Source organism: Gopherus evgoodei, chromosome 13 (genome assembly GCF_007399415.2).
Source record: "Gopherus evgoodei ecotype Sinaloan lineage chromosome 13, rGopEvg1_v1.p, whole genome shotgun sequence".
Classification (NCBI taxonomy): domain Eukaryota; kingdom Metazoa; phylum Chordata; order Testudines; family Testudinidae; genus Gopherus; species Gopherus evgoodei.
This window is the reverse complement of record NC_044334.1, coordinates 24159050-24183771: the sequence shown is the minus strand read 5'-3', so window position 1 is coordinate 24183771 and position 24722 is coordinate 24159050. Positions and strand designations below refer to the sequence as shown.

The following is a 24722-nucleotide window of genomic DNA, read 5'->3' as shown; positions in this document are numbered from 1 at the left end:
TAGGAAGTGGGAAAGCAGAGAAGTTAAGCAAACTGGAAACAGCATGCCAGGGGCTAAGGCCCATTCTGCAATTAGCAGCCGGGAATGGATGGTTACATTCCACACTTCTCTCCCCCGCGTGCGTGCCATCAATCCCTCACGAGAAGGCACCAAGCACACCTGGAATGTTTAATTACAAAAAGGAAAGATTTACGAAGAAGGAAGCAGCGATGCTGCTTATCCACAGCTGGCCTCCTAGCAGGTCTATGAGGCCGAGTTAATGCATTAGTCACTGGGGTGCCATTTACAATTACAGGGATAATCCACAAGGTGCAAGAACAGCGACCAAAGGGTTTCAAAGTTTCCCTTTTCTGCAGAGTAGAACAGGAAGCTTGTGAACAAAAGGACAGAGCTTCACTAGCTAGTTCCGGGGGATGGGCCATCTGGGCCACAGTACAGTGCAGACCTGCAGTCCAGCCACCCCAGAGTGCACAGGGGCTGGGATATGCTGTAGAGTTCCCTCTTACTGTCAAGATGTGACACAGTTTCCCCATTTGAAATGGCATTTTGGCTTCTTCAAACTCCCTGCTTCCACTAGGCATGACGGTAGCTATTCGGCTGCTCACATTTGAGGGTTTGGTTGTTGGGTGGGGTTGCCAGAGGAGCTAATGTGGTTGGCAGCTCTTAAAACAGGCGTGTGCAGACACCAGCCATGGTTTAGTGCCATGCCAGTAACGGGTTACAAACCTGCTTCAAAGATGTAACAGCTGCTTGGGAGAGTTGGAGGTCAGTGTCCATCTCCAGCCGCACTGTCCCATTCCAGGGTCTCTACAGATTGTTAAAGTCATCCAGGGGCGAAAGACGGGGTAAGTTAGGGCCTGGTATTGCTAGTGTGAAAAATCCAAAGCAAAACAAGCTTTGCTGCTATCTAGACAGCATATACTTTTCTTCTTTAGCTTTGCAGCTCACCTGTAAGGAAACATCCCTCTGCAAAACAGCCGAAAACACAGCGCTGAAGCCTCTGCACCTTTGGCCAAGGAGTTTTTATCACTGGTAGAACAAATGTTGCTCTCCAGCCTGGGAGAGCAGTGGAATCTCCACACTCAGAGTCCACTTAGCTTATTCCACTGACAAAGAGACCCACGTGCGGGGTAGAAGTGCAACACCGAGTCCTGCGTCTGAGAATGGATATTACAAATGAACCAGAGGAGAAACAATAGTGGCATTAAACAGTTGGCACTGAGTCTGCAGAGAACCATCCCTATAGCTATGTACATACATGGAGGGGGACATGTCTGTATGTACCGGACATAAGGCAGAGAGGTCGTTTGTGAGCGATACTAACAAACAGAGACTGGACATTGCAGACCAGAAACCAGTCAGTTCTGAAAATAGCATCTAAATCACTTTGTCCCCATGCCGGAAGGAGAGAGCATGAGGTCATTCTCCATGCCCTGGAAGCAACTGCCTCCCCATCCCTCGCTCATTGCATTTCACATCCACTCCACCACTGAGGATGCTGACGCTTTAGAAGAATGCCCGGTCCCTGACTTGGCATGGTCTTGAGTGCCAACTGAATGGACCTGGCCCTGTTCTGGGCATGAAGAATGAACAAGAATCAGCGTGTGTGGATCTACCAATCCAGCATCATGCCCAAGCGCTAATCCCATTCAAAACATCTCCTTCCCTTCTAAGTGAATAAAACGGCCATTAGGCATGGACTCACTGGAGACTGAGCATGGCTGGGTTCCCACTACAGGAGAAAGGGTTTCACTCCCTAGACTCAGCAGTTCCAAGAAACATTCAATTCCTCTCCCCTTTCCATATTAATGAGCATTATAACGATGCAGGAGACGCCGCAACACTTTCATGCCACTTGGGGTACAGACAGCAGAGGAAGCCACGGGTAGGAGCTGCAGCTAATGGTGGGTTTGGGGAGCGGCTAACAGGAGCGGGGCAACCACAGCCACATCTCATTGGGATAGATGCGATGCATCTGCTTTAAGTGCCTACAGCTCATTTGCTAAAGGCTGGGGCTACATTTTGGGGTCTCTGCTTCCCGCAGTCAGACTCACTTCAGCTGGAGTGTGTGCTGGGTAATCCCCACCAGCCTGGTCCTTTTACACAATGCCCCCGCCCCTTCAGACAGCCCCTATCACTTGTGTCTCCTTGTGCTGAGAGAGAGGGAATGGGCCCCTGTTGAGACCAGTGCCAACAGCATTTCCAGGGTGCGCTGGCAGGAGATAGTCAGAAGTAGCCCGGCGGGCTGACACACCACCCCTGAGTTCCAGTGAGCTCTGGTGTCAGAGTGCAAGGACTTTGATTCTGACTAGATGATAGAGGATGAGACTATAACTTCCCAGCACAACAGCTCCCTCCTCTGGCAAATGATACCCAGCCTGTGGGGCAAAGGAAAAGACATCAAAATGATTTAGCCAACCACCCCACTATGGATGATTCGCCATGACCCAGGGCATTTCTTGCTGTGCGGCCTTTGCCAAACTCCTCTCCTTCCCACAAGCTGCAAGTACTGTTAATTGCTCTGAGTGAGCATTGCAGACCACGCACTAGTGCATTGCACACGTCGGCTCTGCTGCATTAGCAGCATAAGGAGTCAAAGGTCCCCGAGCTCTGGATTTTCCTGAAGGAATGTGAAATGTGATCAGATTGGGCGGAGGGGCAGGTAGCAAAGATTCTTTCCTCTCTTGACAGCTCCTGTGGTGGAACTGCGGACAGGGAAGACAAATAGAAACTCAGAAAAAGTCACAAAAGCTAAAGAAGAGACTCGACAGCTACTAATGCACAAAGAAAAACATTATCCCAATAACTCAAGGTAATACAGAAAAATATGCACCAAAAGCCACAGAGAAAGGAGAACAGCAAAAGATTCAAAGCTAATGCTTAGGAGAAAGAGCAGGTTTCTTAGTACAGGGAAAACAAAGAGCAATTATAGTTCTAAGATAATTGTAAGAGTGGTTCTGTTTACAATAATTCTTTGACTGGAAGCTTATCTTTGGAGAGAGGTCATCTTCTAGTCAAGTGTTTGTACAGCACCTAGCACAGTGGGGCCCTGATCCATAACTGGATCCCTAAGGTGCTACCATAATACAAATTAATAATAATACAACCACCCCAAAGGGGGATGTTTTCACGGTATAAATGTCAGGCACAGTAACACAGAACACCTGTAACGACAGGCTCAAATCTCCACGGGGCCAGCAGACTCAGCCCTTCCTCTGAGGTAGGCAAGTCCCACGCTCTGGAATTCACTGTGGAAGCCTTTGGAATGAGACATGAAAAATGCAAGAGCTGTCTGAGCGACATGGATCTTAAAGATACCACCTGGCAATTGTCATAGGAGCAGACCTGAAGGCAAAATTTCACACTCCCTTTTTCATTTTTTAGGCTGCTGTATCCCACAAGCCAGTGGTGGCTGGTATTCCAATGGTGCTTCATGCACATAGGGCCCAGATCCTGCGTGGGCAGATCCCTGAGCCCCACTGATTTCCATACGACTTGCTATGCGTATGAGGGTGAAAGTACTGCAGGATTAGGGCCTCGGTGTCTAAAGGGCTTTGGAAGCCGTTCGGGTAAGCGATGTCTCTCTGACTGTAAATGAATATCACTATAATCAGATGGGCACTGCTTCCAGGGATGCTGTCAGCTTCGAAATCACGGCTGAGATTTTCAAAGCTCTCCACAGGATCTGGACACCCTTTGAAAATCTCAGCCCATGATACTGGCACACGAGCTTATTTGTAAAACCTAATTTCCTTTCCCCTCTTTACGGATGTTGTTTACACTTTGCTCTCTGCTCAGATTGGGCAGCTAATGCACAGTAGCCAGTTTCAATTTGTGTCTCTCAAATGGTCTGAGGCTGTAATGTTTGGACTGAAAATATTGCAGGAGGAGGATGAAATCAAAACACCCCTTACCTCCCAGTTCTCTAAACTTTATCTTCTGAAAATCTTTTTATTAATATTGGGGATAATTAAAAATAAGTAGGGGCACAGGTTAGGTGCTTAAATGGGAGCTGAATTCTTTGAAAAATCTGGCCCCAATGCTGAGCACTTCAAAATCTGGCTGGAGGAAGGATTCATTTCAAAAGGCACACAGTCAAGTTGAAATCAAGTCATCTGCAATAAAAAGCGTTAAAAAGTAGTTTCAGGGACACAAGTCTATCTGAGAGACCCCCACCAATTTTTGTGGTTTTCCTATTTAAAAAAAAAATTCTCTCCCCTACGGTCGTGTGTAAAATCCATGCAAAGCAGAGAAAAGTGACAGACTGTAGAAAGGAAACAAGTGACACAGACTCCAGATTTGCCACTGCTGCAAACTGCACAAAGTAAACAAAGTAAAGGGGGGGGGGAGTTCCCTCTAATCTTTGAGCTCCAGTGATCTTAGGTATTGGCAGAGTAAACAGGAATTTTTCAGAGAGCAGTGTGAGTTTTGACTGAAGAAAAGAGGAACAGAGCAGATCAAACAACAGCAAAGTGACATCCAAGAAGAAAAGGAAAGGAACGGAGCACCAGGAAGAGAGCACAATCTCCGTGTATGCCTTGGCATGCATGCTGTACTGCAACATTTCATTAGAGAGATGCTCGCTCTACACTGCACATGCAGGGCATGAAACACTTCTCTTTGGCACTGACTGATGAGCGATGGTGCCACTTTTGGACTTAACGAGCTGTCGATCCTATTACTGTATCTGAGTATGTGTGCCCGACTTCGGTATCTACAAAGAACTATCAGACGAGGGTAGTGCACTCTGCTTCCATTCATTAGGGATACACAAGCTCTAATTCGGGAAAAGAAAGAACACTGCTTTGCCTTGAATTATATATGTATTCCCTACCACACAAGCGCCTGCACAGCCATTACAGGTGGAAAGCAGAGGCAGGATGAAGCAGACACATTTTGGAACCAGATCCAAAGAGCACCCAAGTTTGGGGATGTCCAGTCCTGGTACCCTGGTACTGGAGTGTATGCGCACTGGACATGGGCCACACACGTGATGGCCCCTTCCTGGGATTTACTTTATTGTTAACAAATCACGAGTCCAGCCAAAGCCTTCTCCTGAGTTTGGCTCCTCCTGGGTTTTCCCTGCAGGTCCTCCCCTCCCTGTCCATAGTTCCTTCTTTGTCAGAGAGGCTTTAACCCCTCATTCTCCTCAACTGGAGCTAACAGGACTCATCTGACCTGAGATCAGAGCGAGTCAGGGTAAAAGAAAGCTATCTGCATCCCCATGGAGAGTGATCGAAACTTTCCGCCCTTTCCAAGACCCATGCCTGGGCTAAGAACATTGTAGGATTTAATTACAAGCTCTCAGACTGGCCTAACAAGTGTATTTCCCACTCCTATGAGATCAGGATGCAGTACACACAGGGAGCCAGACTCCACGGCAGGGTTATTTACTGCCACGCATCACCACGGCATCTAAGAGCCTTCCACATAAAATCACTGGCACTAGTGAAAGTCCCTGGCAGATCTGGGGTCTCTGCCTCTTCCCCGTTCCCTCTCAGACTGCAGGTTTCTATCACAAGGATCCTGCACTGGCAAAAGAAGGAATGATCCATTTCAAACAAAATCCAGGACACAGACCCACAGGAAGCTGGACATTGTAACAAAGGTCATGCCAGCAATTCAACAGCAGAGCAGGGCAGAGCTCGGCTGCAGGACTGAAACCCTTCCTGACTCTAAACAGACTTTGAATCCAGTTCCAGCAACCAGGGGGGTGAGTGGAATCCAGCACAGGGATTCTTCGGCAAGAGAGCACCCCCTGCTGGCTGCTGATCCACAGAGCTACGGAGGTCGGAAAATTAAACAAAACTGAGCTTTTGAACAACGAGGAGTCCTTGTGGCACCTTACAGACTAACACATTTATTTGGGCATAAGCTTTTGTGGGCTACAGCCCACTTCATCAGACTCATGGAGTGAAAAATACAGTAAGCAGTATATACATACAGCACGTGAAAAGATGGGAATTGCCTTACCAAGTGGCAATTCTTCAACAAAAAAACTTCAAAAACAGACTCCAATAAGAAACTGCAGAACTGGAATTAATTTGCAAACTGGACACCATCAAATTAGACCTGAATAAAGACTAGGAGTGGCTGGATCACTACAAAAAGTAATTTTCCCTCTGCTGATACTCAGATCTTCTTGTGAACTGTTGGGAATGGCGGACATCTACCTTGATTGCATTGGCCTCGTTAGCACTACAAAAGTAATTTTCCCTCTCTTGATATTCACGCCTTCTTGTCAACTGTTGAGAATAGGTCACTTCCACCTTAACTGAACTGGTCTCATTAGCACTGACTCCGCCACACACACACTTAGTAAGGCAACTCCCATCTTTTCATGTGCTGTATATATATTCTGCTCACTGTATTTTTCACTCCATGCATCTGAGGAAGTGGGTTTTAGCCCACAAAAGCTTATGCCCAAATAAATGTGTTAGTCTCTAAGGTGCCACAAGGACTCTTCGTTGTTTTTGCTGATGCAGACTAACACAGCTACCACTGAGACCTGAGCTCTTGAAGGAAGAACAACTGGAAGGCTATAAATAATACCAAGTGCAGACACATGAATAGCTGGGGGGTGGGTTACAATGGGGAACAACACAGTTTCCTCAGAAGTAAACAGCAGCAACTCTCTCAGCAAATGGAGCTACACTGCAGCAAAGGTATTTTGCTGCCTGTTTCCAAAGAACCAGCAACCGCCAATGGCCAAGGAATGAGAGCAGCGAGGTTTCATCTTAAAACTCTCAGCCAGCGAACGCCTTGAAAGATTCTTTGGCTGCTCAGAGGAACGAGCCACCTGTGAATGCCTGTGTTCCTCTCAGTAACCAAGGATGCCACAGGTATTCACTAGCTATGCTTGCAGACTGTCCATTGAAAGCTGTCAGGAGGATGTCATGGCAACGCGCTCCCGGTCTAACGCTGCTTTTAATTATCGGATGAAGAGGAACCAGGAAACTGGTGTCTGCAAGAGGCCACTTTTCAGCATCTCTTGCCTATTGTCATTTTCACTTAATTGTTTCCTACCTCTGAAATCTTTCCAGCATCAGAGATTATCAGGCTGAAGAGGGCTCTGCAAACAACATCACGGAGGGGAGAGAAGTTTGGAAGGTTCTTTGCAGAAGTTTTTTTTAAAAAAAACAAATAAATCCAAGTTTTAAACTTGGCCTGGAATAACATTATTTCTCTCTCACACACACATTAATATCTAGCACTTGAAATAGGGCAAGTTCCAGGAACCCCATTTTACAGATGGAAAAATGGAGTCACAGAGATGTTAAGGGACCTGCCTGAAGTCACAGAAATGCACCCGCAGGGATGCACCGAGCTTTACAGACATCAAAGACACCAGACCTAGCTCAGAAGGGGAGGGACAGAGGTCAGGTGATTTACTGCCACCTTTGCAGCCCTCCCAGCTCCTAGAGCTGACTGGGGATTGATCCAGTGCCGAGAATAAGCTAAAGAAGATAACAGTCCCTCTAACCCATGCTCAGCTCCCTCCTCCCCCAGAGCTGTGACCAAGTACCATAAGAAAGAAAACCCATATATGTCAGTCCTTGCATTGGCCTGAAAGACCATTAGGTCTCACAGGCCTCTCCCCCCCGCACTCCTAGAGATTAGGCACACTGCCTCAGCAGTAATCTTTTCCAGTTTGGAAAGAACCCAAACCTGGCCCTCTAATAGCATTTCCACTGATCAGAATTCAGCATCCCAATTAACTCATCATCACTCCAGCTGTGACACACAGCCCAGGCCAACATTGCCTTTGTGTCTAAGGATCAGGTCAGGTTTAGCAGGCTGGGGCTTGGGATATCTGTAGCAAGGGAGGTCTTAGATTCAGTGCCAGACAGGTGGGCTGGTTGGGGTGGTGGATGAAGTGTTCATGGTTACCACCAAGGGCTCCAACAGAGAGCAAGAGCAAGCATACCTTCAGCTTCCTTCCATCCACGGATCTCATACATTCAGTTCCCCAAAACTTCTGTGGGGTAGGCCACTCCGCCATTTTACAGAGGGGGAAACTGAGGCACAGGGAGGTGGATTGACCCACCCAAGGCTACTCAGTGTCTGACCCAGGATACAAACCCAGAATCCTGGAATACCAGCAATCTAGCTATTAAACCGCACTCACTCCGAACCACTCCCCAAGGGTGTGCACTACTCAGCCGTTTCCTAGCTCCATCACAGGGCTCCCACCCCCAGCTCCCTACTCTGCTCAGTTTGCGCAGGCACCGCCCCCAACTCACTTACTTGGGCATGTGCGCCTCGTCCACTCGATGGCCCAGCTGGAACTCGTGTGACTTGCTCCGGTGCAAGGCGGTGAAGCCGGGGATGAGGTGAATTAGTTTCCGGGACGACGGGGGCGGTGTCCCTGGAGGTTTCAGCTTGTTCCTCCGCCTCACTGGCGGTGTGCCGGGAGGAGTCATGGTGGTGACTATATTAGGCGTCCGTGGGGGGGTGTGAACAGGGTGCCGTTGCCGGGGGGGATGGCGGCAAGGAGCGGTGGCCAGCTTCCAGTGGGGGACATAGCCCAGGATAGCCCTCCACAGTCAGTCTCTCCACGTGGGCGTACGTGGGTCCGTGGGCCGAACCCGGGTGACAGTAGTGCTGCATGCACTTGGACTGCACTTTGGGGCTCTGGGAAAGGTGGGTTCTGATCCACTGTATGGATTCGGCCTGGCACACAGGGGTGTTCTCCTTCCCTGTTTCTGGCGTTGGCCACTGGATGGTCCAGTCTTGCTTGGAAAGGCTGCCTCCTGAGGGAACAAACAAACAGCACTTCGCAATTAGACACAGCTGGTGTTAAACACACGCTCCCAATCGCAGGCCTGATTTTCAGGGGTGCTGACCAGCCCCAACTCCCGCTGATGTCAGCAAGAGCTGCCAGTGCTCTGAACCTCTGAAAATCAGGCCTCCTCAGGTAGGATCTTGGTCCTTATTTACAACAGCCAAACTGAGCCAGATGCATCACCTGCCTCTCACCCTGTGCCCCAGCTGCTTTCTACCAGGACATCGTGACTGACAAGCCCAGAGTCAGGGAACAAGCTTCTGCCAGAGGACTGACTTGGCCCCACATCTTAACACCTTCAGAGTAGGGTGCAAAGACCTCTTCAGTCAGAAGAGAGTCAGGTTCTCCTTTACCCCTCAGACCTTTTGGGCAGGAGGCCATGCATGAGATATTGGAGAGCCAACCTCCCAGGACCTACAGCCTGCCCAGGCAGCGCTGTCATGAGCCTTATATTAGCCTCCTGCTACTCTGCCTTTAAAGGGCACATTCCATCCCAAAGGATCCCGGGGAAACACTAAAATGCAGCTGTTTCTGGAGTGGGAAATGAAGGGCAATTAGCACAGAACAGATTTTTTAGCAGGAGGCTGGCAAGGGGTCCAACTTTGGCCGGAATCCTAGGAGAATGGGCCCTAGAGAATGAACTGCCTTGGTTCTCTCCTTCGCATCCCACTCTCAGACATCAGTCCCTCTAAGTCAGGGTGCTTCAGTGGAGGCAGTCTGGGAAAAGCTTGTCCAGCTGCTCTCTGGGCCCTAACACTGTGTCTCTGTCTCCAGGGCAAACAATCCAGCACCTTTCGGTAGTGCTAAATTCACACGAAAACAAGTCCAATTGGTTCCCGAGGCACCTTTGGGCCTGCGCTCTCACCCTGCCCTGCAGAACAAGGGCTCCAAGAGGAGTGCAGCTTTTGGGACACTCTGTGACAAGTTCAGCACTGAAGCCGAAAAGGCTCCATGAGTCACCCACGTGCACAGCGGGGGGCTGTTTTCACTTTAGTCACTGAAGAGCCTGGTGCGACGCATGCACTTAATGACCAAAGTGCTGAATGACAGTGACGGGATCACATCCTCCTCTTGAGTCCCGCCAAAGGATCCAACGCGAGCCTCTCTCGCAGGAATTCTGCTGTCTCAGCTCAGGACACTGGGGAAATGGGCATGGCAGGTTCCAGGAGCTGACACCCTCCTGTCTGCACGAGCAGTCCTCAGCCAGAGAGAGAGAACGCTGGGCTACAGAGCAGACAAGTGTTCTCCTTATGGAAATGTATGGATCACCATAGCTCTGGAGGCCTCAGCCAAGACCAAGGCCTCTCTGTGCTGGGTGCCATGAAACCACCGAGAGCCCCTGCCTCAAAGTAGGCAGACGAGACAGACAGACAGAAAGAAGAGGCAGAGAGGGGAAGTGACTTGTCCAGTCCTAGGAGATCAATGCTATAGCCAGGAACTGACTTCGGGTCACCAACTCCCAGTTCAGAGCCTTCTCACTGTATCCCATAGAGCCCCCTACACACCTCACCACTCCCCCCCCCATGCTTATTCAGAGTAGCTTTTCCCATAGACTGACAACTTACACAATTTCAGAACCCTAGGGCTTTCCTTTCAATAGACGGGTTACCGCTCCATACGATTCACATCATGGGAGCACCTGGAAGCTCCGGTCAGGGATCAGAGCCCCATTGTGCTGGGTGCTGTCCACACACAATGAGGAGACAGTCCCTGCCCCAAAGGGCTCACAGTCTAGGCAGAGAGGACAGACAATGGTTGGGAGAAAGGGAGTATTTTCCCCATGTGTAAGATGCGGATCAGAGGCAGAAAGAGGATAAGTGACTTGACCAAGGTCACATACTGGGCTGTAGTAGAGCTGGGAATTGAACTCCATGACTCGGATATGAGAGAACAGCCACAGAGATTCACAGGAAGGGCTGAAGTGATGGCTCAGTGCAAACACACACAAGAGTCACACTGCCTCAAAGGGTTCTCCCAGCTCTCTCACTTTTAAGCCACGCTTGGCAGCTAAGATTTTTTTCCCCTCTGTCTGGTCTAGCACCTCCTCCACCGCTTCCCCCTCCACCCCGCTCACATGCATCCAGCCTTCCCTTCCCTCTGCTTCTGTGTCCGCTCATGCTCCAAGTGTTGCCCAATGGATTCCACCTTCCTCAAGTGCCACCAGGACTCCAACTGTCTGACAAGCGCCAGCATCTCTTCCTCTCCCACCTGGCCAATTCTCACTTTCATATACACACAGACACACACACTGCACACTTCCAGTTCTGCAGTTTGGAGAGGTGTGGAATAAATAAAAGAAGCCACAAAGTGCCAACTAGCACAGTAGTGGGTACATGCCCATCTGCAGTGACACTTTAGCAGTGTTTAAATGATGAACCAGATTCAAGCATTCTTGTCCCAGTTCTTTTGATCCTCTCCTCTAATAAAACCTGAATCAAAATGGATTCTTTTCTCTTAAAAAGGGAATTTTTTTCTCCCTCCCCCACTTTCTTTCGTTATTAATTGCCCATCATTTTCGTGGGACTCATTTTATTTCAAGCGCTTGAGAAGAAAAAGAGGAATGGGCTTTGGAAATGAAAGGTGTAGGATTTGATCAAAAAGAGCTTGGGGGCAGTTTCTTCTGAATTGTACTGCTAAGGTGGGGGGAGAAGTTCTTATCAAAGGGAGAGACGCGGGGCTTGGGAAAGTCTGTCTTCAGATTAAAATTGAGCAGGTGAGTGGAAGTAAGATTTTGAGAGGCTGGTGTGAACATCAGAGATGGTTTGTAGTGCTCGAGTGTCCACTTACTATTTTAATATTACCGGGTCAGGGGAGCTTTCGAAGAGTTCAGTGGCTTCTTTAGGGGAACATGTCTGTTACCATAAAAAAAAAAAAACCACAGCCCCAAACCACATTTTAACTCCAAACATCTTTCTGCATCTGTTGCAGAACACAGAGTGGAGTCTATATTGAGGCTGTTGGGCACAGACATACCCTGCGGTTCTCTCTGGTTCCCAGGCTGGCTAACAAAGATAGGGCCACCATGCAGAGTCTGCTGACATACCAGCCTGCATCCAGCAATGGTAGAAGGGGCTGCTGCTGCCTTCATGTTATTAACGAAACCCATGGGATCAAGAACAAAGAGAACTATTAAAATCTCATGTCCTTTTCACTCTTCACTCTCCATCTAGCGTGAAGGCCAGGCAACGGACTCCTTCCTGGTGGCTGGAGAAAAAAATCTTCACCTACCCCTACACACCAGCTCTGCAGTATTGCCGTGGCAAACGCTCTGTGGGAGGGAACGGCACGGCGGTAGATCCAGCGGTCGCACATCTCTCCTTCCCAGCACGGCCCATCAGCCTGAGCTCTGGGAGCTTGTACAAGAAGAGTTCTGCAGAGTGTGGGGTCCCCATGCACCTCCTCTGCCCTGCACACAGCACATGCTCACCGTGATGTGTTTCTCAGGGGACCTGAAACGGGCTGATCCAAAAGCCCATTGACATCAATGGGAGTTCTTTCCACTGGCTTCAACAGCCTTTGGATCAGACCCAGATTCCCAGGGCTATTTCTGAATGAGGAAGGGGTAAAGAGCAGGCAGGACACAGAGAATAGCCAAGACCTGAAGATAGGACACACCAGCTCCAAACAACAATCAGATTCTTCAGGTGACAAATCACTCACTTAGTACGTTATAACTTGATGGAAAGGAGCATGTTCAGGCCCAGAAATACATGCCTCAGCAGTGACATTCGCAGCCCTCCTGGGGAGCAGCCCCATGGACATGTCTGGTATGAGTGGGAAGATTTCCAAATGAGAAGTACAGGGGGGAGGTGGGGAAATAGTATCCAGAATGGGATGGGGTCAGGGGTATGCGGCACATTAACTGATGGCCAACACAGAAGAGAAACTGAAGGCAAAGGACGGAAGATGGGAAGAAAGTTGTGTCAGTAAATAGAGCAGAAGAAGATCAAATAAGGAAGAGAACAGGCTAGTAAAGCAGTACATGCAGGAGTGAAGCCAAGGATAAAGACTCCCCCAAGCCAAGCTATACTTTGCAGGTTCTACGTGAGCTGAGATTAAAGAGCCAGACCTTCAGCTGATGAAAATGGACATCGTTCCACTGAGCCTGTCTGCATTTCCACCAGCTGAAGGCACAGCTCAGAGATTTCAGTTCTAAGGACAGGTGTCACAGAGTCCCCGGGCGATGCTCTGGAACTGCTCCCCACCAAGCCAGTCAGGACTTTGGGGAGCCTCCTCTCCCTTGGAGCAGACTTGTTCAGGGCAAGAAGCTCACACGTCTTCACCTCCTGGGTCTCTCCTTGGAGCATTCAGCATCCTCTGCCCCTCCGTGCGCTTCCCACAGCGAGCCTGCCCAGGCGGGGTCCTGGGGAAGCCACAGGGTCCTGCACCCCCACTTCGCAGTCAGACGTGACTCTCAGTCAGCCAGTAACACAGAGGTTTATTCAATGACAGGAACAGGGTCTAAAACAGAGCTTGTAGATACAGCGAACCGGACCCCTCGTCCGGGTCCATTCTGGGGGGCAGTGAGCCAGACCCCCCCACGTCTGCACTTCACTCCTCGACCCCAGCCAGCTCCAGACTAACAACCCGCCCCAGCCCCTCCTCTCTGCTCAGCTCCTTTCCCGGGCCAGGAGGTCACCTGATCTCTTTGTCTCCAACACCTTCAGCTGGCACCTTTGCAGAGAAGGGGCCCAGGCCATCAGTTGCTAGGAGACAGAGTGCCAGGCATTTAGGTGCACTGGCCCTTTGCTCTGCAGCAATCACATGCCCTTATCCCACTACCTAGATACTTAAGAACTGCCTAGGGGACACTGAGGCACCAACACAGTATTCAGAGGAAACATTAAGAACATTCCCAGTTTGTCACAACAGGTCACAAGAGTCCTAGCCCCCTCCCAATGCAGGGCTCTTCCCTAGGGCCTCATCTAGTCTAATTTAAAATGTCTCGAGCAATGGGGCCTCCGTCACTTCCCTTGTGGGGCTATAGCGCAGCCTAATGCAGCAGATAAATTACTCAGCTATTACAGTGATGAGCACGGTAGCAATGATTAGATTCGATTCAGTTCTTCAATGCTTTTCTTCTCAAAGGGCAAGTCTCTAAGGGAGAACTCCAGGATGGCAGCATGAAGGCTGCACTGGGGACCTCCATGGGCGCTGGTAGAAGCCCTTCCCCATCCCTCCAGGCTGCGCAGCCAGAGGAGAGCCACTCCACAGCTACCACTGACATCTCAGAGCTGGAACAGCCTGCACCATCCAGTGTGGTCCCCGTTCGTGGAGGAGAACTGGCCAATGGACCCACTAGCCCATTCCTCTCCCAACCCAATCCCCTTGTGCCCATGGAGCACCAGCAAAGCTAAGCTCCCCAGAATGCAGAAGACAAGGACCACGGGGCAGGGTCCCTGCATTTTGCCTTTTATGACAGTGGAGCCACACCCATGGTGGGCTCAAGGCCCTCAAGGGACATGGGGTGGGCGGGAGGATTTGGCCCCAAGAAAGTTGATCTTGCTGAAAAATGGATGCGGAGAAAAGCAGCTGGGATCAGTATGAGCCTACAAAACAGCCATTGCCCCTCCTTGTTTAAAATGTTCTATAAATCAGCTAATACAAAATGCACAATAAAGATCAACAGTCAGCAAAAGCAGCAGAGTCCTGTGGCACCTTATAGACTAACAGACGTATTGGAGCATGAGCTTTCGTGGGTGAATACCCACTTCGCCGGATGCATGCAGTTGCTGATACGCAGTAAAGGTCCTCAGCCAAACATCTTAGGCCTTATCTACCTACAAAAGTGCTTTAACTACATTGGTACAGCTAGAACACTACAACCCTCCTAGTGTAGATGGAATGATACCTGGCGAAAGGTGCTTAGACCGGTATAGCTTGCTCCCATTCCCAGTTATACCAGGATAAGGTACAGTCTACACTACAGAGATTGTACCAGCATAGCTATGTTGCTGTAGCTATATTGACACAGCGCTGTAGTGTAGACACAGCCTACACCCATAAAAGAGGTTTCTCCATCAGTGTAGGAACACCATCTCGCCAAGGAATGATAGCTATGTTGACAGAGGTATGTTTCTGTTGACGTAGTTGTATCTATGCTGGGAGTTAGGTCAATGTAGCTATGTCAGTCAGGGTAGGGTGTGGATTTTTCACAATGACCAACACAGCTGTATCAACTTAACTTTTTACATGTCAACCAGACCTAAGTCACTTTTATACAGGTGTAACCACATCCATGATAGACATAACCATCAGTTAAAATAATCACACCCTTCCCTGGCAGTTACACTGGTACAAAACACACATAACCCAGTCTGTAAAGTGCTTTTAAAAGCATAAGTGAATGAAGATTCAAAACACCCTGAGAGGAGGGAAACATATCATCAAGCCTATTGGAGATGAAGGGCTCACCTGTGGTCCCTAGCCCTTAGGTACCATCCCGGTGGCACTTAGGGGACGTTAAGGAGCTGTAAGGGCCTGGAGGAAAACTAAACAATACCTGGGAGCCCTGACTCTCAAGCCTCTGTCCTCACTGCTGGTTCCTAGTTTGCAAGGTAATAACTATCCTGGACCTGGGCTAATGACACACCAAGGAAGTTGTCCCAGGTGTTTGCACCGCTGAATACAGGAACCAAAGAATCTGGGGTTCTTATAACTATTCTGTACTAAAACTATTCTGCAAGAACATCAGGTTTGTAATGAGAAGGCCTCAAAGGTCAGGAATTGCCAAAGATAATGTTGTACATGTAAACTTCACTCCAGCCCTTGGTGGAATTCACCCCGTGAGAGAGTCATCAGTGCAGTGCCACCATCCCACATCAACCCAATTTTTAGGGCTGTAGTGGCCGTGAAGTGCTGCATTGGTCTCAGGCTGGCCCTCTGCAGGGGGTGACTGTCACCATGTCTGAGGCAGTGCAAATGAGGTCCCTGCTTCCGTGCAGCCCACAGACTGTTTGCAAGAACAGCAACAACAACATAAATCTGAAGTGCCCTGAAGTCAAAGGGCTTACTCCAAACGGGTGGACCATTGTAACAGAGCAGAATCTAGCCCTCAGAAGGGATGGAGGAGGCATTCATTTAACAATGAGCACAGAAATCTTTTAGCACAAAATATATATTTAAGAATAACTGGATTAAAAAGTGTAATTAATTTGCAAAAAAAAAGCTCAATCGTTTTATGTTTGTGCCTGGCAGATTATATGCACCCTGCCTCTATTGTAGGCTCCAGCAAGTTCTTTAAAATTCAGCACCATGCCCCTGGGCTTGGCTCTGCTCCTATCTCTTGTGCTACCAGCTCAGAGACAGTGAGCCAGCTAGTCCAAAGGCTGAGCACCTTTCATTCTCAAGTCGTGCTTTGCAGGCAGCTGAGAACAGAAGCAGGGAGAGGAAAGTAGAGAACACAGGGGACATTGCAGAGAGGAGTTGCCCCATGGCTTAGAGGCAGGAGTTTTTGCAGGTATGTGGATATGAAGCTATCAGTGTAGCAGCCTGTAGAAGGCACAGGGATCTGAACTGTGCCACCGTGCAGCCATTATGTAAATCCTTGTGCTCCAGCCAGCTAGTAACATCCCTTAGCCCATCAGAGCACATGGATTTGCATGTTGTACGGTGACTGAGAAAACCACACAACTTTATGTAACTCAGAACACACTGGCCAATAAGTGTGCAAAGATTTGCATAACAGGCAGGCAGCCATGCAGTTGTGGGTCAGGAATAGTTCATCGGCACACCAGAGCGCTCTCTAGCTAGGACAATTCTTCCCTAGATAAACAGCAATAATCATTAGACAATTAATGATGACCAACACTTCCTAAACATCAGAGTAGACTGGCCACCGGGAATCTAGCACAGCAAGACCACAACCGGTGTGTCAGCCTAAGACACTGACAAGTAAAGGCTCCAATATTTCATTGCCAAAAGCAGTGGAAAGACGCTGTGCTGCAGCTTGTCCCAAGCATCTCAGCTCTGTCCTCTCCTCTCATTTCCCATCCGCGGTCAAGCACTATTCATTCTGATGGCTGACGATGTCATAACGAGATTGCTGCATTCCAGCGTAACAATAACTGGGTATTTCAATGGTGGGTGCGTCATGCCTAAAAATAACCCGGTAAAGCTTGGGGAATGTATTTTAAACACTCACAACTGCCTGCATGCATGTACAGGGCACTTCTCTTTGATCAGATTTGGTTAAACGGGGAATGCATTTTGGAGCAGGAAAATACTATTTTCACAAACTATTACATTCAAGACAATTTTATTCCATCAATCATGGGCTTTCTTGGACATTATTATTGCTCTAAGGGAAGTGGATCTGGCTGGGAAGAGGGCAGGAGGAAACACAAGATAAGGGAACAGAGACACAATATCAACTCCTAGTCCTGCAACTGGATTGACATAAGCAGGCCCCACTCCCACATGGGTTACCAGAACTGGGCCGACTGCATTGATCTACTATTCCATATAACACATAGTAGGCACAGATATATTATGGCGATAGCCTTGTAATCAAATGCAGAACCAGTCAATAAGCTCCATTTATTGCCCCTTCACCTGCACTCTGCCCATTAATCTGACACTCCAAACAGCTGAGTAGCTCCAAATAGCCACTTTTCATTTTAAAAGACTTGCCAGAAATAGTCCCTACTACCACCATCCCACATGACTCAGGCTTGAGACCCAAGCCTAGCTACACATTCAGTCATGCACCACTCCTGAATTAATGGTTAGAGCCCTGCAAATCCATGGATATCCGCTTTCTATCAATTTTGCAGAGTGCGGAGCGGATGCGGATACAAATTTTGTATCCGCACAGGGCTCTATTAATGGTCTGATCTTTCCAAACCCATTAGGGTCAAGAGCTTTGGGGGAGATCCACAGCTTCCAATAGGGTGCATAGCATTTGCTTCCAGCCCTGGAAGGTCCTGAGGGAAAAGACCCTAAAATCACAGCAGAAGAGCTATTTGGAATCGTTTTTAAGGTTTCAAAAATGTATCGTTTGTTGTTTTCCTCTCTTTCAACATAACTGTAAACCTGGACTGATGGTGCCTATGGCAACCTGAGTTTTCAGACGGAGGGATAATAAAAAAAAAAATACCAGTAACCTTTCTATTTGTAACTACAGAACTCAAAGGAAAAAAGTACTAGCAATACTGTAGCATGTACTATACAAATGCCAGCATATGTTCTGTGCATGCCACATATTTCACTTTGGAAATACAGGCTAATAAAACCATTAGACCAGTCCATCAGGTATTCACGCATCTTCCCTCCCACTCATCATCATCAATTCTAGTCAAATGCTTCTCCTTCACCCCACCAAGAGGAAGACTAGATACTTGGAGGTGTGTGTGACAGAAGTGGCACTATCTTTGGAAGATCTTACTGTATCAAGTTAATGTATCATCATGGCTCAGGGACTGTATGCAATTCCAGGGGGGAGCATGACCACAGCACTCCAGGAATTAATAATAGTAGGAGACGATTAGGCAAATTCACTCAGGCTGTAACACCTTCAGAGAGATACCACTACTTGGTGAGGTTCACAGATACTGGTTCAAAGTGGATCCTTCACAAACGAATAGACAAATGAATAGACAAAGAAGGGACTTTTGGATAAACAGCCTGAGCGTAAACTGACTCAGGGCCTTTATTCCGATCCAGCAAATGGACAGGACCCTCGGGCCCCCAATCCTCCCTGGGAAGGGTTGCAAGGACTTTGCCCTACTGAGGCCCAATAAGAGTGATGGGTGACTCTGCTAAGCTTCTAGCATGTGTATAGGAACTTGGATTGTTCTTTAGGTTTTTGCTGTAATGCTTTCATCTTATGTCAGGGCTCGTAACATGGTCTGTTTCATCTAGTGGTTGGAGCCAGGAGAAGAGTCAGAGTCATGGTCACGTCTTGGTTGATTATTTAATTAAAATGTTCACGCTAATTAAGGAAGTTCCTAGGAAATCTTTGCTTTTCCACCAATCTATCAACGAGGCTACCCCTTGTTTTTTCTGACCTTATTGAAAAACACATTTCTGTTAGGTTTCATACAATCTTTTTCTCAAAACCCTACGAAAACTACTCTATTACTTTTAAATACAAAACCTAAATAGTGGTGCTAACCATCTGTGTCCCTTTAAATATACCCAAATATCCCAACTAATGAGTCTGCACTTAGCCACATCCCCAAAGTGTGTGTGTGTTATAGTCTCATCTGGATACTTAGGGAGTCAGTCATGTGCATGAAACCGACTCATCTTAATGAAGAGGTATTAGTCATTATGTAAGTGACAAATGGAAGCCATCTCTCTCTCCATTCAACTCATCTGGAGAGGGAATGGATTTTGGGGCGGGGGCAATCTTCGTTATTTCGGAGCTGGTGTATTTTCTGATAATTGGACGGGTGAGCCAGGCTTGATGATTCGCCTGTGCAATTAGTACAGTAGCTTTCCCTTGTTTAGATGCAGAATATTAATATTGTTTTTAAGAAAAACGATTTCTAGTGTGCGGCAATTTTAGCCGAATTACCCTCCTCCCCCTCCCAGCTAAACAATGAAGGGCGTTAAGTAAGCGCAAACGCCTGTCATGGTGATTTATTAGTGTGGGCACAGAACGAGAGTGGGAAGAAATGCAGCTTTTGCTCCATTAATAAACCTGCAGAGTGACTGGGACAGCAGGGGCCTTTTCCCAACACTGCGAGCGCAAAAAGCCCCTCACAGGAGGAAGGGGTGGGAGAGACAAATGTGCAGGACACTCTGACTCCTCCAAGTTGGGGCTGACAGGCATCCTCTTGCCTCACACCACAGCTTCAGAGATACCTATCACAAGGAGTGGCCTTTGAGGCCTCATCTGCCAGAGAGCCACTGACACATGTCTTGAGGAAATGGCTGCGTGGCGACATGGCTGACCTTTTATCCCCGACACAGAGCTTTGAAGCCTTAGATCTCTGCATAAAGAGGATGCAAAATAGATGCGCTCTCTTTCTCATTCGTCATTTATTAAGCAGTGTGGCTTCCCAGAACGACTTAGGTGACAGCTGCCCTGTCTCTGGGCTAAGTTGTCCATCGTTCGTGCACTCATGCTCTCTGATTTAATTAGAGGACGAGAAGCCCCTTATGAACCATTCCATTAAAAGAACTAATTGGAGAAACAGACGAGAATTTGCCTGTCCTCAGTGAAGTACCTGCACTTATAACAAAAAGGCCAGAAGGCAGCAAAGTCCCATAGAAAAGCTCTTTTTCCTTTTTAAACGAAGGGTTTTTGGGGTCTGTCTCTGAGCCAACCCACAGCAATGAGGGCAGTGGGGGCTTTGCCATTGACTTCATGGAGTGCAGGATCAGGGCCCATGATAAAAGGATACATAAGGGGATAGGCCAAAATCTAAGCATAGTGCACTGTCATTTCCAGGGAAGGGAATCTTCAGCGGGTCATCATCTGTCTGCTAGTCTACTCAGGAACGCTACTTGATTCAATCCCACCTCGCTCAAGTTGAGAGAGTCTGTTCAAAGGACCCAGAAGCAGTTTGTGCTGTAAAAGGGCCGACTTTCCTAACTCAGCCTCCAAAAACCGTACCTCCAAGCTTTGCCCCTGCACAGCCAGGCATTTCTGTGGGTGCAGACGTGTTCAGACTTCCAATTCCCCAAGGCAGATGTGGAGCACACAGAACTTGGGAGCACAGGCTCAAGGCCTGCCTGAAAACTTGACTCCGTTATCTATATATTTTTAACCTCACCATTTTTTTGTGATCGTTCCAATTTCCTCTTAAGAGGCTTATTTTTTTCTTCTTCTTACTGAGTTCATCCTCTTCCACTGGGTAAATATGGATTTCAGCTAAGGCTTTTAGGCTTAAGATTTGACCTCGGTATCTCTTTGTGGTTCTACCATCTCTTTTATTCACATCACATTCCCAGTCCCAATTTTCTTCTCATCACCTCCACTACCTCCAAATGCGCACGTGCACGCGCACGCACACACACACACACACACACACCTCTTAAAGAGCCAGGACTGACTGACAAATATAAGACAACAGATCATTTTTCCCCTTAGATAATAAGCTCCACTCACAATTCACTAGTCACACACCATTAATTCTGAAATCCACAGCGCCTCTACTGGGATCTCATTTAATATTAAATATTAAATTAATCCTGTTTGAGTCCAAAATCAGTGCTTTTTCTGCCACTAAAATATTGCTTCCAAGTCTAAGGGTTCATAGCCATGATGGAGAAGAATCTGCTACACTCACGTTAACCCAATAAGCAGGTTTTTAATAACCTGTGCACACTACATTTTACGTATTAACAAGCTTTAGCTTGTAAGCTATTCAGGGCAGGAACGGCATTCAGAAACTGTTCTTTACAAGCGTATTGTCAGCATGTAACAACACTGCACCATAGAGAGCAGTAGGTCTATACAACTAAAACTCCAAAGTTAGAAACTTGGCCCAGGTCACAGCCCATGTTAACTGTACAGTCAAGCATAAAAGTCAAGTGCCCTGTCCCCAGCCCGGTCCACTAAGACACAACCGCCCTCTGGTTGGCTCCAGGCAAGGTTACCAAATCCGACTCCATGGACTTCCATAGAGCCTCCTATGACCTTTCATGGTGCATAACCTTGATTTGCTTAAACAGGTCCTTCGAGGGTACGAGACCCACTCCATCCCTCCACCCTAATCTAACTCCCTTGGACACTGGGTAGCTGCTGAATATTGAAAATCATTCTTGTAGAGCTTCATTATGCATTAAGTGTGATGTTTTCACTTCCCCCCACACCATTTCCCCTGGGAAATCAGACGGCTCTAATTAAGGACTCAAATAGAGATGGATGGAAGAGGTTAACTTTGTACCTCATTCCAACTTTATTAATATAAATCTTGGCTTCTAAAGATTGACTCTGCTGTTGTACCTGTGACTAAAACACACAATGTTTTAAAAAGGCAGTAACCCATTTATAAATTATACGGTAGGACCTAAAGTACAGCTTTTTTGTTTAAGACTCAAGGCATATGTAAAATATATACCTGAAAATGCACCATAGGGTATATTTTAATTCATTCCAATGAGTTCAGGAAATCCAGCATAACACAGACCTGAGGTTTATTTTCACATCTCGCCAAAATATATTTAAAAATATAGAACATGTTTTAACCTAAGAATGAACAAATCGATCTTCTGAATATTTGTCAGTTGGAAAGTAGCAATCAGAAAATACAGTGTCCAAATGACTCTGCTGTGATGGTCAAATGTTCCTGACCACTAGGTTGGATGGGGCAGTCCTTAGATGCAGTGGAGATGGGCAAAGGGAGTTGTTCTATCAGCCTTCCAAGTCTCCATATGCCATCTGCTTCCTTTCTCCTCTGTCCCCTTTCACCATATCTCACTGCCAGAGACCGTAACACCCATCTACATCACAGGCACAACTTAGTCAGGGGGCTCAGGCACAGCAGGGTTCCAGTTAGCACTGATGCAGCTTTAGCCATATTCTATAGCAAGACTAGAGGCTTGGACATGTCCAGGTGTAGCAACCAGGCCCCCTGACTTGATTGCACTTGGAGCATAGATAGGCCCTACTCTGGCTATCGAAACACACCGATGCCGAGTCGCAGCCCAGCAGAGTTCTGTCACGATCCAACCACATCCATGCCAGGGAGTGAAGCCATGTTAGATCTGGGGCTGAGAGAGTTTTACGGAGTCTAAGCATTTGTGAACAGCCCCAGCCATTTGTTTACAAAGCTACTATTAGCTTGGCAGCCTTATGTTCCTGTAATTTTAACTTTAAACAAATATTTTGAAAAGTGAGAGCCTGTGATCTGTACTAGGGACTGAAGAGCCAATCCTTCCCCTCCCTCACTAAAATTAGGCCAGCCCTACTGTGTGTCAATCACGAAGAGGAAGTCTGGTGGCTAAAGCAACTACCGTTTGTTTCAATTCCCAGCTCTGCCACAAGGTCCCTGTGAGACTTCGGGCACATCACTTCATCTTCCTATGCCACAGCTCCGCCATCTGTAATGTGGCGATAATACTTCCCTTCCCTCATTGTGTGTCTGTTTAGACTTGTATGTTGCTCAGAGCAGGGTCAGTCTTGCTTCGCACATGTATAGCACCTAGCACCATGGGGCCCCATTTTCAGTTAGCTGCTACCATAATGCAGCAGACCAGCTGCTACCACAATATAGATAACCACGTGTGTTTCCTCATTAGACTCTCTGCTCTATTTTTTCCCCACTTTTCCCCACCACTGGATCCTCTTCTGCTCCCCCTAAGGGAGATATAAACACAGGAGCTTTTTCAGTTGGAATCAAACTTTCAGGCCACCAAAGTCTGCGTAACTTCAACCCTAGACTGATCAAATCCCATTGCCTCTCCACATCCCCAGATGTGAATAAACCAAGCTTCAGCCAGGGCAGACAAAGCCTTAGCTCTCCCAGGCTTTTTTATTTTGAATATGCAATATCTCTGGCCGCTTTGCTCCGCCTTCTGGACAAGCAGGTGCTCAGCAGCCAGTGGTTTCAAACACCCTTTCATCAGCAGACAGCAGCCAAAGATGAGGGTGTTTGTTCAGAGTTTCTCAATTCCTACTGTGTGTCCCCCAGTGTCTGCTACCTGCTCTGCTCTCTAGGTTGAGCGAACAGCAGGGAAGGGCAAATCAGATCCAAACGCTCCGCTGCCTCCCCACCCCCCAAACAATGCAGTGCCTGAGACCAAACTATTATACATGCAAAAGTGCACTGGTCGGTGTGAACCTTTCACCCTTTGCATATTCAGCATGTGCCAATCAAGAGGAATGGGAGCCCCTGCAAAACCCAACGCTGTGGCCTGCAGAATAATATTGCTTTGTACCTGATATCAGTGGAGGGGAAACATTGTCATCCACCAAGGTCTGAGCCTCAGGAAAGAAAAAAATAATGACAAAATTAAAGGATAAAGTCACTTCCCAGCACTCGTGGAGGAACTCTCGGCTGCCAGGTACGTCCTCCAGAGCCCAGGACTCTGCTTCTCATATCAAAGTGCAGATTACAAAGGGGAGACCACCACAGGGCTACAGAGTCGCTCGGGCCACAGGAGGTCCTACAGGGGAAGTGTTCAAGCTACACTGTGCTTTCCCTGGCTAGGAGGGATTCTAGGAGGAGGGGCTTGCAGTCATGGAGCCTCAGACTGTGATCTGCTCACATGTCCTACTAAGCCAAGTCAGGTCTGGTCAGTGCTGAGATGGGAGACTGCCCAGGAGCATTCAGAGTACATTGGTTATAGCCCACGAAAGCTTATGCCCAAATAAATGTTAGTCTCTAAGGTGCCACGAGGACTCCTCAGTGTTATTGGTGATTCAGTAGGTGGCGCTATTCCATCTGAGTCAATACTGGTAGGAGCCCGCATTAAAAACAACAGAGAGAGGGGAATTATCCAGATCAGTGGTTTTTAACCTGTGGTCCGTGGACCTCGGGGTTGGGCAGACTATCTCTGAGATTTCCAAAGGGGTCCACACCTCCATTTGAAACTTTTTAGGGTCCGCAAATGAAAAAATGTTGAAAACCACAGCTCTAGACTGTTCTAGATCTGAAACAGGGTGTGGGTCAGCCTCAGCTCCTGGTGTGGATGAAGGTTCCCCTAGGTCCTTGCATCATTCACATCATCCCTATTTCAACTGCTCCCTCTCCCCTATCAGGGTCTGCACCTTTCGGACAGTCCAGTTAGACGGAATGACTTGGGACTGAAACCAGCAAATCTAGGCAGTGTTTTTAGAAGCAAAGATTAAAAAAACCTACAGGATAAAGACTTATCAAGATTTTGCACTTATCTAAAGTGTCAGAGTGCTCTATAACAGAGGTTCTCGGCAGGGGGTTGCGAGGTTATTACATGGGGGTCACGAGCTGTCAGCCTCCAGCCCAAACCCCGCTTTGCCTCCAGCATTTATAATGGTGTTAAATATACAAAAAAGTGTTTTTAA

The 24722-nt window shown here is 47.8% G+C and overlaps 1 protein-coding gene across 1 annotated transcript in view; it reads right to left on the bottom strand.

The window, feature by feature from the left end:
• Window positions 1-24722, bottom strand: part of KSR2 (kinase suppressor of ras 2) — a 288342-nt gene that overhangs the window by 206902 nt on the left and 56718 nt on the right. The window contains 2 exon segments of the mRNA XM_030583327.1: window positions 8248-8480; window positions 8482-8753. Coding sequence (XP_030439187.1) covers window positions 8248-8480; window positions 8482-8753 — 505 coding nt within the window.